Below are 19439 nucleotides of genomic sequence, written 5' to 3' on the forward strand. Positions count from 1 at the left end.
GAGAAGGATGCAAAGTTGCATAAGGGAAAAATCAACAGGAATTAGCCTCATTAGAAACAAGGGGTAAAGGAGAAAGTCCAGGAGTAAATTCATAATTTTTTTTTAGACCAAGAATTATTTTGCTATTCAAAGCAAATTCTGCTTCAGTCAATTTCTGTTTGTAACTACATTCCTAACAATTTAGGCATTCTACATTGTGTCTCTACCCAGTGACACTTTGGAATACTAGTCAGTTTGGAATACTAGGCAAAGATTTTTCCAAAAGGCAAAGGTTCACGTCTACAAAGTTAACGTTACATAAACATTAAAGAAAAGTACTTACCAAAAGAAACATTAAATAAAAGGTTTTGCTTTTATTTAAAATAAAATGCATTTATACAGTCTTTAAACCATGGATTATTGGACAATACTGGTATCCACCCCTCCTGGCACCCTTTTGGGCTATGTGAGCTAGGAATTTTCTGACTAGCACCAATGCAGATTGTAACAGCGCAACAGACTAGAACCTTGCCTAGTCCAGGCGTAAGAGTTAAGGACAATGTGGCAAATCATGACCATAATGAAGTCATTCTTAATTTAGCAGATATTAAAATTGCATATTATCTTTTAAAAGCATTTAATTAATGCAAGGATGCTACATTTAAGCCATTTTCTATTTGTGAAGTTTTTAAAAAAAACTGTACAATTTTATAAAATTTGTGTTTGTACATTAGTTACACAAAATTCATACTTCATAGACCTTTACTTCATATTGTAATGCAAAAGTTGCATATTTTAGGCAGACAGTGAATATGCTGGTGCATACTACAAGTGTAATACAATATGGTGTAAAAATAAAAACAAGACAATATACATACATGCTTATTCAAGGACAAAAACAAACCAAGCATAACAGACTAACAGCATTTTCCTTCAAGGTCAAACAATGACATTATTAAATATCAGACATCTTTTGTAGGCCTGATTTTATATTGGGGATGGGGTTTAAATGGCTACCAGAAGTAGGTTATTTAAAAACATGAAATCAAATTAAACATACATTAAAATACATGCATTAAACATGATAAATAGACTTCATATAGGTTAAGCCCTGCATAACTTTAGAGTAGATGGCTTATTTCTTACAATTTGGCTTGCTTAAATCAGTGATGGTTTGTTCCTGATTTGCCCACTTTTCAGTTTCAATTCATGGCTCTAAGAAATGTGTGCCATATTCAATAGTCCACTTATTGTATCATGATAGCAGATTAATAATCGTGCTTGTTAGTGCACATATTAACCAGTCTGGTAAGGCAAAAAAGTTTTTCATGATAAAATTATAAATTTCAAGCTTACTTTATTAAGCAGCATATAAGAAACAACAGCTTTTAAAGTTAAATATTGTTATGGCCATGGAGTTTCATTATACAGTATTTCTATTCACACCCAACCACTGGTAAGTTTGTAGAACATCTCTTCATCTAAACTCTCATTCTGGTCTTTTGCACGTGTTGAGAGAAATATGTAGCCACCAATGAATTCATGAACCACTTTGCAATCTACTTCAGTACAAATGAAGGACAATCGGACTTCATCTGCAAACTCCACGGTTACCTAAAACAAAGACAAAGAATTATCAGTTCCAGGAAAACTCCAGATGACTGGGTCCTGTCAAGCTACTGTGCTGTGTTTAAGTCCTGTCCTAATCATAAAGCATGTCAATCCTCAAATAGCTACTCTTCTAAAACACCAAAGTAATGATGCCTTTAAGCTGAAAGAATGAGGCAAGTACCCCCCTTCCCCCATCCCTTTAGTTTTCAATTCTGAAGAGGAAGACTGAACACAAGGGTTTTAGGTCATTAAGTTCCCAAGTGGTCTCTGGTGATTCAATTAATGAGGCTGTCTCTCTTGAAGTCCTGGGAGAAAATCTACTTCCTGTGTTTTATTTAATATTTGCTTCAATATTAACCTTTAGGTATCTTGTTTAAGTATTTCAGAAATGAGCTTTATTAAGTGATAGGAACTGATACAACATATCCAATATGAGCCTAAACCAAATGACTTTTTAGAAAAACAATTTGGTTTATTTTTGGGGTACTGAGGATTCAACTCAGGGCAACTCAATCACTGAGCCACATTCCCAGCGCTATTTTGTATTTTATTTAGAGACAGGGTCTCACTGAGTTGCCTAGTGCCTTGCTGTTGCTGAGGCTGGCTTTGAACTCACAATTCTGCCTCAGCCTCCTGAGCCACTGGGATCACAGGTGTGTGCCACCATTCCTAGCCTGTTTATTTTAAACATTGATGTACTTCAAGGTTACGGGTGACAGGATATATAGTGGTATATGTGCCAGGTCTTAGAGCCCAAAACTGAATTAGTTTGAATATTGACTTAATATTATCTGTTATTTACTAAGTGTGTGGTCATGGACACTGGTGGCCTTTGGCCTCTAAATCTGAGTGGCCTCATTTGTAAAGTACAGACATTCCACCTACCTTAGAAGGCGGTGGTGAGGGTTAAAGATAGGACATAGAGGAAAACATTAGTATTATGCCTGGCACAAAGCAGGCATTCAGTACATAATGATGCTATTCCAAGTGGAAGGGATTTATTCATTGTAGAAAGACAACCCTAAAGAAGATCAAGCAATATTCTAAGCAATTGTTACGTCTTTAGAATTTTAGTTATGAAACAGGCAAGTTTAAGTGAGAAATGAGTAACCAACCATGGTCTGTATTTTAAGAAAACTTACTCGTTTTTATCATAAAGACTATATATTTAGGTAGCACTGTTACTAGTTTACCTTTTTTATTTTTAAATTTTTTAGTTGTGATGGACACAATACCTTTATTTATTAGTTTTCATGTGGTGTGAGGCAAGCACTCTACCATTGAGCTACAACTGCAGCCCCACTAGTTTACCATTTTGATCTCCCAGTTAACATTCCACTGCTTCATGTTGCTGAAACGCCATGTTTTAATGGCATCTCCTGTGCTGGCATCCATTCTAATTAATCGGTTGTATGCGATTCCAATAAGTTCTTCTTTTTTGCCCCCTTGGAACCTGCAGCATTAAAAAAAATCAAACATTTAAAAACGCGTATGTGTATGTGGGGAACATTTAGGTCAGTTTTTCTTCCAAACAAGTTCTCTCTAACCCTAAATAAAAGTGCTATTCTTATATGAGTAAAAATAGAAATACAATCATTTTGTTTGTAATGTAAAAATTAAAAATACAGCAAATACATCCCAACATTCCTTAAATTTTACTGTAGAACAGGATAATGTGCCGGTAGCTATGTGTTAAATGTTCAGCTTCTAATTACAGGAAGCAGATGAAGTGAGAATGCAGATTAAGGTTTACAGAGGTACTTAGTAGGACCACTGACCTTGCAATGAAGTGTGTGATGCCAAATTCGGGTAACGACTGCCAAGCTTGAATGAATCTCATCTTGGCTTCAATCAGACTCATCTGAGCTACATTCTGATGGGCCTCCAAAATTCTTGCTGTTATCTAAATATGATTAAATATCATCTTTACCATTGGACATTATTCTTTCATGGCAGAATCCAAAGATTGAAAGACTGAATTATGCACCCCACCACAAAATTATATATTCCAGGAGTTGAAAATAGAAAATATTTGAAGTTACATTTGGGAATTTTAATAAAGTAACACATAAAGTATTTTCAAACTATAAGATGTTCTTTAGTTGTCATATATAATAAGGAAAAAAATACTATTAAGTATGTAATTGCCACACTTGAGACACATTCTATTATGAAACAGTATTCTCCTATATATGTGTGTGTATGTGTATGTACACACACACACAGTTTATGAATTTATTTCTTCTTCCCTTTTTTTTTTTTGTAAATATGGAGAACTTACCAAATCTCTTACATAGCCTGGCTGTAGATGGCAATGCGAAGAAAGAAAAAGGAAGCGGAAAGAAAAAAAAGAGGCAATCAGAAAAAATGGCAATAAAGCAAAGAAAAAGTTGTGGTAACCTGCAAACCAAAATTCCAGCCAAAAACCATGCGAAAAATTACTTTAGGTGGAAATCAAGCAAAGTAAATGCAAGAATGAAAATGAACACGAGAAGCAGCAATTACTTTCCATCAGAATACCGAGAAACACTCCACATTTCAGAATGTTAAATGTTATTAAAATGAAGGGTAGAAATTTGGTAGGAAGAAAATAAAAAGTGCAAATACCTCTCTTCTTGCCTCATATACCAGTTCTTACTGGTTAGGGTAAAGCTAATTATTTTAGTAGTAAAATAAAAATTAATGCTCATAAACCTTTAAAGTCTTCTCATATTTAGTCAAATATGATACATGCACTGCTTTACAGAAGGGAAGCTGAGGACATAAAACAAGTGCAGTGTCCATACTTTCTCTTTATTTACACAAGAAAAGCAAACCCCTTAATTACCATCTGTTTTTTGCATCCTTTTTCCTGGAAGTAAAAATAAAGAGATGCCATATACTACACTAGGAATTGTGGCCATAAATATCAGCCTATTTCAATTTGGATTAACAGAGATAAACACACAGGACAACTCTTTTCTTTAAAATTAAAAAAAAATCCAGTTTGATTCTCATCAATCAAAAAATATCCACAGCAGGTTGAGTTAACTTTATTTTTATTTTTCTGGGGTCAAATCATTTTACTGAGGGGACTGGAGGTTAAGGAGTGCTGAAGTGCTGAAATGGAGGACGAAATCCAATGGCCTCTGCAGGGCCAGATTTGCTGTTGCCCGAAAAAGTGAGTTAACTTGTATAATTTGGGGATACTAAAAGTAGCTCAGCTTTAATATAACAAAGGTTAAATTGAGGACCCAAGAGGAAAATCGTGCTGATGCCATGGTAGCATGCGTGACTCTGCAACTGTGGACTCCAGAATGCCACTAGATTCAGTTTTAACAATTGCTGAGCATTATGTCTGATGAGCAGCAGCATGGTACCTGACACAGTAGCAGCTAGACTTCTATCAGTATTTCCTATGTGCTAGGGTAGTCAAGCACCGACACTTCTAGAAACAACCTATAAGTCTAGTTAGAGAAAGGATTTAAGACTGCATTTGACTGGATGTTAGCACAGAAAACCAGAGATCAAGAAAGATCCTTAACCATGGACCACACACATACTGCCCTCCTGTCAGCTAAAGAGAACAAAACATTGTCTTTGTTCTCATGAGAATTTTCAGTTGACAATTTAGTTAAGAGCTCAGGGGTAGAAAAATATTATTTCCTGATACTTGACATTGAAATGATAACACTGCTAAGATTTGAAATCATTCACAGCCTTTGAAGGCACAAGTGAATTCACTAATTTTAGAAACAACTTTCCTTACCAATAATTCTTAATGAAATAACCAAGAATAAAACATGAAATTATGATTTGCTTCATTTTCCCTTTTTAACTTAATAATCTACATTCCATAGAGTTCCCCAGGGCAGCATTTCCTCCGTTCCTCACTACTCCCACATCCTATGACTATGAGATAAACAATTTTCATGTAGCTTACACAACCTCTAAAACTTAAATACAAATACTTTGTGATTAAAAAAACTCCCGAACATTTTCTAGCTAAATGCCAGACCCATATAATAAATATTACATTTAAAGTTATGAAATTAAGGGGACTTTTCATTATGTTTTGAAATATTTCTCAACAAAGATAAAAACAAAACTAGATTAAGAAGCAATATTTATTGTAAAGGTCTTCTCTGCTCCCCCACCCAAATTGAAGCTTTTTCCTTTTATGGCCTGGTGTCTGGTGCAGAGAATAGCAGGGGCTATCCCAAGTGAAATTCCCCTGTGAAGGGCCTTTCACGTTGCACTGACGAACCATTTTCCTAAATAGCAAACCTTTTATGGTATTAATTTCCAGGAAAGAAATTCTAAACAGGAGACAAAAAGCAGTAAATTTCAATTAAAATTTAGCAAACTTTGTAACCTTGTACAAAATCTCAGTTAGGTTCTAACTGTTAATGTTAAGTCAGTGTTGGTGTGTAGACTATTTCTACCCTTATAAAGTTAATTTCAAACCTAGAAAATCCATTTTAACAGCAAGAACAGGTATTAAAAGATTTCACTGTGAAATGTTGTCTGCTTTAAATCAATTATATAAATTAATAAAACTAAATGAATTAAGGAACTCAAAACTTTAAGATGATTTTTAATTCCCTGAAAGAACATATTGTTAATAGAAGTAATTTCCTCAGGCTGTTTTAGAATATATGCTCAACTATTCCACCCAGTTGTTGTCCTATTAAAATGTTTTTGTGGGGCTGGGGATATAGCTCAGTTGGCCTTCCATGCACAAGGCCGTGGGTTCAATCCCCAGCAACACACACGCACACACAAAGAAAGTTTTTGTAATGACTAACTTAAAATGATTAAAGTCTGTATTTTTCCTATATTATTACTATTATTATTATTATTTTTGGTACCAGGGATTGAACCCAGGGATGCTAAACCACTAAGCCACATCCCTAGCCCATTTTTCATTTTGAGACAGGGTCTCACTAAGTTGCTTAGGGCCTTGCTAAATTGCTGAGGCTGGCTTTGAATTTACAATCCTCCTGCCTCAGTCTCTCAAACCACTGGGATTAAAAGCATGCACCAGTGCCTATTTATATATTTTATATTCTAACCAGCTGATAGGGAAGACTGAAAACTTTTGATAGAAGAAACAAAATTTAAATGATATGTACAAAATTATAAAACAACAGAATGCAACAGATTAAATATAATGAGATACCTGCTTGTTCTTGTATTTTTTTAGATACCGTGGGGACACCAAACATTCAGGATTTATATCAGTTGTGATCTGCTCTGGTATTAACTGAGGATCTGGGTTTAAATGCTGCATCTTCAGAAAGGAAAGAATATTCTGGACTTCTAAGTTGTAAGAACTGTCTGCCATGGTCTTGCCTTTGGAGGCTAATCTGCAGGCTGCCATCCAGTGTGCATACTGTTTTTCCTATTGAAAAAAAATATTGAGGTATGACATTACATGGTGATGCGGGTATCATATGGTGGGTTTCTGAGGATAAAATATAAGGATGACTGCTCAACTCACTTAGAAATTAGAGGCAAATAAGGTTTACTTTTAATTGAAAAACTTACATTGTCACAACGAAGCCAGATTTCATTCATGCCCTCTGCGACTGGAATTAGGAGTTTAATGTTAAATTTTTGGCCTGAAATGTTTACATCTGGGGTAACTTCACATCCTGTAATAAAAAAAATTAATTATAAAAGTGCTTAAATTTACCTTTAAGAAATCTCAATCCAATATGATAGCTTCATTTTGTGGGCTTTTAACATGTTGGATTTTGTCACCCCCCTTTAGGAATAATCTACATACACCTATGCAAGGTGGACAGTTGACATGAAAACAACTTTGTTATTCAGAATGATACTTTATAGGCAAGTCTTCAGAAATACATGCATTTATTGTTATTTAAGGATCTAGATAATCAACACCTTTAAGCATTAGTGGGCAGCTTTTTGCAAGAGAATGATGTGCATGTGAAGGCTCCCTACAAGCTATTCAAATTGTCTGTGCTTCGTTTATGTCACCCACAACGTCCTAATATCACCCCGGAAGTCTGATGCTTTGCTTGCCAATCTGGAGCAATAGCTCTTTTCATGGAGTACAAGGAATTAAACACCAGTATAGTCAGAAAGAAGAAATGTTAAAATTGTCATTTCCTGGCCTCCACATAAATACTTAAAGTATTAAATAAAAGAAATAGAGCACTGCCCTGTCTTATGCATTAAGTCAAATTATTTAGGAATTATTTTATAAAAGGAGCCAGGGTTCTTTTCTTTGGTCCTTTTGTCCAAATACTGATATTTTTATTTAGAGAAGCAAATTATTTTACATATAATAAAATATGTACATACAAAATGTATCCAAGAGATGGGCTGGGCCCTGGGAGTAACTCAGAACTGGTCGTCCAAGGGAGGTGCAACCTTTGTTAGACTCAAGCAGCCGGGAACCTCCTAGGAAGTTGCTTACAGCTATTAGCTCTAGAAAAATACCTCACTCCTTGCTGCATTCTGTATCTCCAACTCTTTAACTCTCAGCTTGGAATTCAAGTCTGACTGGAGTCTAAATCTCACTGGGAATGAGTTTGGAAAATATTTTCTAGCCTTTGCTGTAAGGGAAGAGAAAGTAAGAGAAGTGAGGAATAGACACTGAGGAGCCAATCAACTGCATCTGCCACCAGGTAATGCGGATACCAAGAGGGTAGGATGTACCACATGAGCTTATGAGAGCAATCAGGGGACACAGCTTCCTAGAGAAAGTGACATCTAACCTGGAAGTGAGCCATGAGACTTTTTAGTGAATAATATCACTGCAAAGAAATCAGTGAGCAGCAGCAGGATGCCTTCCACCTGTCCAAGAACCAAACCAACTTGGAGAATAAACAGTACGTCAACCAGATGAAAGAGGTGAAGCAGCAGTGTGAATAACCAACAGATGCCACCAAAATGGGAAATGAAGGTATGTCTCCACAGACTGAATGAAGAAAGATTAGAGTCAACAACTGAGTCCTCATTTAGGCTTATCCCAGGCTGCAGGAAGCAAGCTTGCTACAGTTGCCACAAGGGAAAGGAAACCTGGCCCTCAAATACCAGCTCCTAGTTCTGAAAAAAGGCTTTAGATTTAACAAGACAAAAGGTAACTCAAGTTGGCAACAAGGAGTCTCAGGGATATCCTGTGCGTGCTTCAGGAGCCAGGCTGAGCAGAGTAAGGAAGACAAAACCAGGCAGGGAAGAGGGAGAGCTTGGCCAGACCCTTATCGGTGCCAGCCACCCCACTGGTGACTAGGGAAACCAAGAGGCTAAGGACCTGATGCGACCAGCTTTATCAGTGAGGGAAGGGAAGAGGAACAGGATGCCAATGAGGAAGAGAGAAACCAGAGAAGCATAGGAGGAGAGGACTATATAACAGTCAAAAACGAGGTAAAAACAGACAAAGAGGCAGCCCCTGCAGAGTGAGGAAAACCTAACTGTCCTTAATGCTAAAGATCAAGAAAGAGATACCATAAATTTACTTGACAAGTGAGAAAAGCAGAATCATACAATTCAAGCCAGGTCTCCCCTAAGAGATAACAACCAAGTATTTATGTGGAATAACAGGAAAAACTGAATAAAAACCACTTCTAAACATTTAAAATGTACCCAAAGCAGTGAAGAACTGCTACTCCCCACTCTACCCCCTGCCGGTGAAGTCTACTCAACATCAGACCAACAGAAATACCACAGGCCATTCAAGGCTTTCCTTACCTCGAAGGTTCATCTGATGAGCAGGTGTGCCACTGGATTCTTCTTTGCTCTTATAGCAAGAAATAGATGTATCTTGAAAGTGCACCAATATTGCTTGTAACCTTTTAAAGTCAGTTTTTTTGGCCTAGTATCAAGTAGAATTAGAGAAAAAAAAAAAAAAAACCCTTTGAAGTACTTTGTCAATGTTGTTTTAGTAGTAAAACCCTACAATGTTAAAAAGTCTGAAGCCAAGTTTTACACGAGCTGAAATCAGTTCCCTTTGGCCAGTGTCTTATATTCAGGGTTGCTGCTATTGGATGGGCCCTCCCTTCTCAATCTACTCAGGAAGATCCCAAAACACTGCATAAGCGGAGGGCCCAGGTTCCAGGATTTCTCAGTTAAAGCCATCTCATCACTAGCAGCTTACTGGAAAGGTTAGGAAAAGAAAGGTGTGGGGATCTCTCAGCCATGTCCCACGTGGATGAGAAAAGGGTTAATTGCCAAAGGATGATGTTGGCTGTTCATCAATCAATTACCCATAAACTTATCTACTCAATAAACACACAGGAGCCAGTACTCTTTCTAAATGAGAGAGGACATAACGGGTCTGGCCATGCCAGCTCTGGCCTCTGACAACATGGAGTAGCCCATCTCTCTTTTATTTATAGACACAGGTAAAGGGAGCAAGACTGGGAGGAGCTGCTTCTGTGATGGACAGGATAGGGTGGAGTTAGGGGAGCCATTCTCTTAGGGGGAATATTCCAGAAGGAGACAGGGAACCACTACCACGCAGCGCCACACACTTCCCAGCAGTTCATAGAAGTCAGATATCTGTATCCCATGGCGCAACCTAGTCTCATTCTGCTAAATAAGGATGGCTTCCCACAGAAGGGTAAAGTAAATATTCATAATTTGAAGCTCTCTAGGCCCCATAACAACCTGCAGGGGCATGGGTGTCTGCAGGATTGCCTCTGGAGCCTCTACAAAGAAGCAAGTTTCCTCAATATTACGGGAAGTGAAAGAGGGCTTAACTCTCTCTGATACATGTCAATGAAGATATTAAGCTGCTATGCCAGTGTCAAACACAGGAGATGCCAGAGGAGTCATGAAGGTGCAGGTATTTGAAAAAAAGTATGTAAAGGGAAAAGAGTGGCATTTGAAATCTTGCTTTTATCTCAGAAATGTTATATATTTTCATCTATGTTCGGCTACAACAGTTTTATAATGTACAGTAGAAAAAAGTATATTATGCATCACCTTTTTATTTATTTATTATTTTTGGTACTGAGGGTCTAACTGTGGCTTTACTACTGAGCCACATCCCGAGCCCTTCGTATTTTTTCTTTTGAGACTGGGTCTTATTAAGTTGCTAAGGCTGGCCTCAAACTTTCAATCCTCCTATCTCAGCCTCCTGAGTCACTCGAATTACAGAGGTACACATCATGCCTGGTTCATCTCCCTCCTTTTTTCCCCTCATCTGCCTTAATGCACAGTTCTCTGGATTCTGTGGAGGTATAACTAGATTTGACCATTTAAAATCTGGACAGATATACTGGGACCTTACATAAAATGGTCCACAAATAGAATATAATTCTATAGAATCTAGAGCTCTGTACAGGAAATAACCACTGGCAGCTGTCACTGAGGCTGAGACAGACTGTGCCATTGCATTGCTATTTTAGCATCTACATGATGCAATTGAGATTTCACAATTTTTTTAAAAAAATATTTTTCAGTTAAAATAATGGTTACTGTGATTTTAATTTGGTAAATATGATTTTTTCCATTACAATTTAGTGCTCATCTAATTGGTTAATACTTTAACAAACACCTTTGCCAAATTACTATAAATTTAAATAATGTGAACATGATAATAAAACTGACACTTATTGTTCAGTAATATTTGGAATCTCCCACTTTTGCACTTACTTGAAAACTTTGATATAGTCAGCAAGTTCAGGAATGGAAGTAATGTCACCCTAGGGATAGAACAAAATCACATTTTTCTTTCAAAATTTAGAATTTTAATGTTTTGGTATCTGATATGAAGAACTAGCTCTTTTTAAAAAACAGAATTAAATAAAATACAGATTTTAAAGATTTAAAAGATGCAATCATATTATATGGACATATGGACCTTGTATTTTCTTATTACAAATGCACTTTCAAATACGGAAAGTTAATAAAAAATTGAAAACACAACAACTTACATACCCTGCAAGACCCTGGTATGCAACTTACATATTATACAATGTTACTTCTAAATGCTAGTTGTAGTTGCATATGGAAATTCTCTAAATCACAACAGCCCTGAAAAGTGTTCCTAAAGCAATAATTCCTTAGCTTTAAAACAATCTTATCTTTTAAAAACTATAAGATCTACTTCTCTCTTCTCTTTGAAATATTTCAAATAAGCAGATCACTAAATTTGAAATGAAATTTTCATCTGTAAAAATATGTTTTCACCACTTGTAAAAGAATGTGCAGAGGACCAGAAGATATATCTTTAGTGTGTTTCAAGCTCTAGATATCACACATGTACTTTAAAAAAATTTTTAAAAAATATTTAGTTATAGATGGACACACCTTTATTCCATTTATTTGTGTGGTGTTGAGGATTGAGCCCAGTGCCTCACACGTGAGGCAAACACTCTACCACTGAGCCACAACCCCAGCCCCAACAATGTACTTTTAAAAAACTTCCCTGATGGGGCTGGGGTTGTGGCTCAGTGGTATGCTTGGCATGTGTGAAGCCCTGGGTTTGATCCCCAGGATCTCAAAATAAAACTTCCCTGAAAGTTCCTGAAAAATCTACAGTTGACTTCTCTAAAGCATTTAATATTTCTCTCTACCCACCAAATACTTTTTTAGAACTGAAATCCACAAAAAGGCAAACATCCATTCAAACTCAACTGGTTGGTAAAAAAGATTCACCTTACCAAAATTGTTGATGTTTTACCCCCTTCCAAAGTAATCTCCAGGTCTGAAAGGGCAGCATCTACTTCATCAACTTCTTTGTCACTGTTGTTCAAATGATTCTCTGATGTCATGATTGACAGCTTATTGATGTGATACTGAAACCAGAAATGACATTTTATTGAAATGATTATTAAAACTGTAAAATTTTAAAATTAAATTACTATCTGAAACTATATTGAATGCTTTTTATCACCTAATTTGAAAAGATAAGTGTCTAGGAACTAGAATAATAGAATGGTAAAGAGCATGGAACATTATCAATATCAATAATATTATAAGTGTGCTACTAAATGTCCAAAGTAGGGTCTCTGAATGTTTGGAACATACATAAGGTCTTTTGTAGAAATGCATTAACATTGGTTGTATTACGTTACTACTGTCACCCAGAGCAGAAAATTAACAATGCCTTAGATACTATTACTCAGAAGGAGAAAGTTATCACCATCGTGACTTTAGAAGAAAGATAAAGCTCCATTTTTTTCTCCATTCTCAACTCAATGCTCTATATTTGATCCATAAGACTAATAAAAGGTTATGCTAATATATGTGTACACATCTATGTGATATATGTCAAAAGGGGGAGATTCCAAATATTACTAAACAATAAGTGCCAGATTTACTGTCATGTTCACATTTATACATACATAATACACATATATGGAGAGCACATGTATGCACACAAGAGTAGGCAGTGAGTGGACATTATATGTAGAAAGAAAAATCTTTGTTATATTCCTTATTTTAAATAAACAGTGATTTAAAACAAATATTAATAATCTATCAAATGCTGATGTTAAGGTTAAGTCAGTAGAATCTTTAACTTAAAATCAGTTATCTTTCAAAGGAATAAGCAGCACTCTGCATTTCTGAAGTATTAATTTACTTAATAAAATGTACTTGGGGGAATATTTAGTGAACTACTCTAAGGCCAATTATCAGTGTTTCTCTGTGTTTTCAGGTTTAGTAATGAGTAGTTTCTGGTTACACTTTCAGTTATGCTGAAAGGAGATCCTTAGCTTTCATGGTCATAAATGATGGAGAACAAGATGAGGCGAGGCTCAGGAATGGCCCCAAATGTCATGCGTATAGTAAGAATCATGTGGAGAGTTGGCTAAAAATACAGAGCCTTAGGTTTGCCCCAGAGATTCTGATTCAGTAAATCTGGGGTCCAGCCCGGAATCTGCATTTTTACTAAGTACCCTAGGTAATTTTGACGCAAAGGGCCCTTATGAGATTTGTCATATGGGGTATCTAGTAAATGTTGTAATACATACTTGGATCTAAATGCTTTAAGATGAGCAATGTTACTAACAAACTATCAACAGCTTATTTTGAAGTATTATTATTTTTTTAAACTAGAGTGTATTTTACACAAGGATCCGATGCTCCAGAATAATTCAGAGTGTAAGCTATGTCTGAAAAATGCAGAGTATCTCCTCACCATACTATCAAAAGTTTCACTCTTATAGCACTTGATGGATCCCTATAGACTGGGTAAATTTCTGAGCAGGCTTCTAACAACTCAAAGGATTTGTACTCTAGATTTTAATATGGTCCAGGAGGACTATGCTGTGAGACTATTCAGTTCCCATGAATTAAAATTTGTTTTCTCTAAGGTATTTCTATGGTACTCATATGGAAAATCCACTACAATATTGTGGGTTGCAGAATATTGTCATTTCTATAAAACTACAGTTGTATGCTCATTCAACAATTGTTTTTTGAGCATCTACTACATGGTGACTTGAAAAAAATAAACATACTATTTTTATAATGAAAAAGATGAAAAGCAATATTATATAATAAAGTCTATGGTCTTTCACATATATATTTTAAATGTATATTCTGTCATTGGCAAAACTTTCAGTAGAAAATTGTGAGCTGATATTCAAACTGAGAAAGAAGGTAGAAAAACCATATATAAGTGAGGGACTTCCGGTAACTTGCTCTAGAATTTAATTCAAAAAATTCTTCAGGTAGTCTGAATCACCCAGAAACAATACACGATTCTTAACTACTCAATAAGTCAGGTAAAAAAATAAATACATAAAAATAAAAATCATCCAAATGTCAATACAGATTTTCCTTGTCTTTATTTTTTATTTTCTTCTTTCACCCGGCAACCTAAGGGGAAATGAGTTGTTCTGGCTTCCTAATGGCAATTTTTGAGTTTAACTGAAAAATTTTGGGGGCACCTAAGAGTATTTGAAAGATTCAAAGCATTTTGTATATGTTCTAAGTAAAAACTAAAATGATTTTTATAGTGGAAGCCCTTAATAACTGAGTGTCAGCTTTGCTTTCTGTACTTCTATTTAAAAGACATCAACTGGTATTGTGATGCCTCCTGCTTCACTCTTTCTGCTACGGATTGCTTTAGCTATTCTGGGTCTCTTATTTTCCAAATGAATTTCATGACTGCTTTCTCTGTTTCTATGAAGTATGTCATTGGGACTTGGAATTACATTGAATTTGTATAATGCTTTTGGTAGAATGGCCATTTTGACAATATTAATTCTTCCTATACAAGAACATGGGAGATCTTTCATCTTCTAAGGTTTTCTTTAATTTCTTTCTCTAGTGCTCTGAAGTTTTCATTGTAAAGGTCTTTCACAATAGTAACAAAAACGGCATGGTATGGGTACCAAAACAGACAGGTAGACCAATAGTACAGAACAGAGACAAACTCACACAAATCCAGTTATCTCATACTAGACAAAGGTGCCAAAAACATATAATGGAGAAAAGATAGCCTCTTCAACAAATAGTGCTGGCAAAACCGGAAATTCATATGCAACAAAATGAAATTAAATCCCTATCTCTCACCCTGCACAACTCAACTCAAAATGGATCAAGGACCTAGGAATTAGAACAGAGACCCTTCAACAAATAGAAGAAAAAGTAGGCCCAAATCTTTATCATGTCAGCTTAGGACACGACTTCCTTAACAAGACTCCCAAAGCACAAGAAATAAAAGCAGGAATCAATAAATGGGACAGATTCAAACTAAAAAGCTTTTTCTCAGCAAAGGAAACAACCCATAATGTGAAGACAGAGCCTACGGAGTGGGAGAAAATCTTTTCCACATGCACTTCAGAGAGAGCACTAATCTCCAGAATTTATAAAGAACTCAAAAAACTTTACACCAAAATACAAAGAACCCAATCAATAAATGGGCTAAGGAACCAAGCAGACCTTTCACAGATTTACAAGCAATCAATGAACATGAAAAAATGTTCAACATCTCAAGAGAAATGCAAATCGAAACTACCTTAAGATGTCTTCCCACCCCAATTAGAATGGCTACTATCAAGAACACAAGCAACAATAGGTGTTGGCGAGGATGTGGGGGAAAAGGTACACTCATACATTGCTGGTGGGATTGCAAACTGGTGCAGCCCCTCTGGAAAGCGGTATGAAGATTCCTTAGAAAACTTGGAGTGGAGTCACCATTTGACCCAGCTATCACACTCCTTGGCCTATACCCAAAGGACTTAAAATTAGCATACTGTAGTGATACAGTCATATCAATGTTTATAGCAGCTCAATTCACAATAGCTAGATTGGGAACTAACTAGATGCCCTTCAATAGATGAATGGATAGAGAAACTGTGGTATACACACATAATGGAATATGATTCAGTCATAAAGAAGAATAAAATTTTGGCATTTGCAGGTAAATGGACGGAGTTAAAGAATATCATGCTAAGTGTGATAAGTCAATCCCAAAAAACAAAAGGTCAATGATTTCTTTGACAAGTTACATAATGGGGAGGGGAATAGGGATAAGGGAAGAATGCAGGAAGGATGGATTGTGTAGAGGGAAATGAGGGGTGGGGAGGATGTGGAGGGAAGGAAAGATAATGGAATGAGACAAACACCATTACCCTATGTACATGTATGATCACACAAACGGTATGACTCTACTTTGTGTACAATGAGAAAAATGAAAGTTGTACTCCATTTGTGTACAATGAATCGAAAAAATAAAGAATAAATTTACATATAAAAAAGACATCAACTGTATCAGGATTTTAGGTGATACTAGAATCTCATCATAATCAGAACACTAGCCAAAGATTGACTAAATATATGAAATTTGAGAAAAATGAATTAATACTAGTCCAGTTTTTTTTACTGAGTTTCAGTATTTCTAATGCTGACTTGCAATTACCACCCTAAAATTATTTTATTAGAGAATATATCATTAAGGAAGTGAAGATTTTTATTTTTATTTTTTTTACAGTACTGGGAATTGAACCCAGAGGTGCTTTACCTCTGAGTTTTGTTCCCAGCACTTTTTAATTTTGAAACAGGGGCTCACTAAACTGCTTGGGGCCTCACTAAGTTGCTGAGGCTGGCTTTAATTAATTTTTTAGTAAGCACCATTATAGTTCTGACAGGTGATGTACAAGTATCCATTTGGAAAGCACTGGTTAAATCTAAGGAAAACATTAGCTATCTACTTCTTTATAATTATCATTTTAAAAACATCTCTATGTTTACTTTCATTAGTCTCTAGAAATTTTATCACTTAAAGATATTATTTCTGCCAGTAGTCCCATTTTACAACATGTTTAACCACTATGCAAGTAAATCTGCTATTTAATATATATTTCAGAAATCTGATTTTTAACATATATTATCAAGGGAGTCTTGAGTAACTTTAAATTAACACATTTTGGGGTAGGAGGATATTCCTTCTCCCCTGCCTGCCAAATATAGAAAAGTAACAAAATATACCGCTAAACTCTTAAGTTGGACAAAAAAATTTAAACAAATTTATGATTTATTTTGCTTTTTAAAGAGCTTATTTACTTTCTACATAGCAAAAGATAATCTATCAAATGCTACTGGAAATACTATGTCACTTTACTATTTAAATCTACCCCCCTTCCCCTTTCCTTAATTTACCAAATCTTTGAATCTACCTGCAAGGCTGCAAACATCATCATTTCTTCTTCTGTGCATTCGATTTCTTCTAGAAGAATAGCCCACTTAGCCTGCTCATAAAGCTGATTGATTCTGATTGCATCATACTGCAGAACAAAAGAAACACTTCTTTTGTAAAATCTTATCATTAAAGTTTTTAACTCTGAGCATTCACTTTTTAAAACTTAATAAGAAAAACTGAATAAATAACTTTTTTAATGGAATTTATATTCACTACAAATAATCAACTCTAAGAAAAGAAAGGGTTAGATATATCTGTACATACCAACATCTAATTTTCTACTCAAAAGTGACACTGAAATATGACAGAAGATAATTATTCAGCATTAGAAATAGATTTGGGGCTGGGAGAAATAGCTTCATGTTATTTTCCAGAGAAACTACTCATATTATAACTTTAATGTAAAAAATCCAGGTTGAGGACTTGAATGAAGGTATTAAAAAGTAAGGTAGAACTACAGATTGCTTTTCATTATGATTATTGCAACTTCCCAAAATAAAATACAATCAGAGTCAATTAGCTGTTTGGGGAAACATCTTGCTCAATGTGGAGAAGCATACCAAGAAAAAGTGGAAGGTCCTTGGAAGCAAGTTATTTTAAGTATTCAAAACAGATGGTACATACACATTTGTAGAAAATACATATTCTTAAAAGTTACTCAACTATTCACTTAATTACATTAATAAAAAACAATAGCCAGGAGCGGCAGTGTACACCTGTAATCCCAGTGGCTCAGGAGGCTGAGGCCCTAACAACTTAGGGAGATCCTGCCTCAAAAAAAAAAAAAAAAAAAAAAAGGTGGTGGTGGGGGACTACAGATGTAACTTAGTGAATAAGTGCCCCTGGGTTCAATTCCTGGTTACCCTCTCACCAAAAATATAAATAAATAAAACCAGTAGCAACATCTTAACAATGCTATCTTAAAATATTAACAAAATACACCTTCCAAATAAAACTATTCCCAAATAACTTTGGATTTACTAAAAGTAGATACCATAAGGCCTGAAAACAGATTAAAATTATTTTTTGTAGCTCTATTATGTACATTTTGCTGTTGTATAAAGCATATAATAAAAAATGGGTATATACATAAATCTAGACCAAGGGGAGACTTAATCTAGGGTAGTCAAGAGAGGCTTCTCCAGGATATTCCAGTAGTAAAAGAGCCAAATCTCTGGGCCAACTTTTTTCTGTGGGGTATGGTGTCTACATTTTCATAACAAAGTTTTATCAGAAATGTAAAGCACTACAATAGCACAGATCATACCAATAACAGGAAGAAATGTAGACTTAAAAATGTACATGACATAAAAATGAGCTTTTTTTTTTTTTTTTTAAGCAAGACCTTCTGGCACATAATTAGCAGTCTAAAAGTAACAGAAAGGCAGTCTTACAAAAACTCTTCTTCCCTTTTCTATGTATGTGTATTTACTTGTGGTGCCAGAGATCAAACCCAAGGCCTCACATAGGCCAGGGAAGCGCTCTACCACTGCATCACATCCCCAGCCCTCCTTAGAGTATACCTGAAGAAAGGTGTTAAAGAAAATGAAAAGCAAAAAACAAAAACACCCTCCCCCCCAAAAAAGCAACAACAACAACAAAAAAAAAACCACCAAGCTGGGTGTGGTAGTACACACCTGTAATCCCAGCTACTGAGGAGCTGAGGCAGGAGGATCACAAATTCAAGGCCAGCCTTGGTAATTTGGTGAAATCCTGTCTCAAAATAAAAAATAAAAAGGGATGGGGGTGTAGCACAGTGGTAGGGCAGCCCTGGAGTCAATCCAAGTAACCCCCACCCCCAAAAAACAAACAAAAGAACCACATAACTTAACCATTCTGTAGTACCAAACTAGTACATTTTAAACACCAACCAACCAAAATTTAATTATCTTAACAAAAAAGGCTTTATTATGGTTTCAACCTACTAAAAGATAGGCGTATTTAAAATACAAATGCCTTTGCATAAAGGTCTGGGTTTTAATATTATTTAAATTTACTATAAACAAAAATTCCTTTCTCCACCAACTTTCAAAAAAAACATCTAAAAGAACAGAAAAGAAAAAAAAAGGAAAAAGAAAAAAGAAAAAAGATCCCTTTAAGCCCTCGGTACCTTTGGATTCAAATCAAAAAAGCTGTAATACTTGAATCGAAGAAGCAAGGCCTCATTTTCCTTCACATCTTGTTCCATAAGAGATCTTGAGGAATCAAGCCACCTGAGCAGTAAGAACAGCAGAACAAA

The 19439-nt window shown here is 35.6% G+C and overlaps 1 protein-coding gene across 1 annotated transcript in view; it reads right to left on the reverse strand.

The window, feature by feature from the left end:
* Window positions 1-329: 329 nt before the first annotated feature.
* The window catches only part of Fermt2 (FERM domain containing kindlin 2), an 85878-nt gene continuing 66768 nt past the window's right edge, over window positions 330-19439 (reverse strand). Inside the window, 11 exon segments of the mRNA XM_047538856.1 lie at window positions 330-1593; window positions 2902-3043; window positions 3369-3493; window positions 6752-6973; window positions 7120-7226; window positions 9292-9372; window positions 9375-9415; window positions 11200-11249; window positions 12210-12344; window positions 17178-17285; window positions 19311-19413. Of these exon segments, the coding sequence (XP_047394812.1) occupies window positions 1420-1593; window positions 2902-3043; window positions 3369-3493; window positions 6752-6973; window positions 7120-7226; window positions 9292-9372; window positions 9375-9415; window positions 11200-11249; window positions 12210-12344; window positions 17178-17285; window positions 19311-19413 (1288 nt within the window). The 3' untranslated portion in view covers window positions 330-1419.

The sequence above is a fragment of the Sciurus carolinensis genome, chromosome 2, assembly GCF_902686445.1.
Source record: "Sciurus carolinensis chromosome 2, mSciCar1.2, whole genome shotgun sequence".
Lineage (NCBI taxonomy): Eukaryota > Metazoa > Chordata > Mammalia > Rodentia > Sciuridae > Sciurus > Sciurus carolinensis.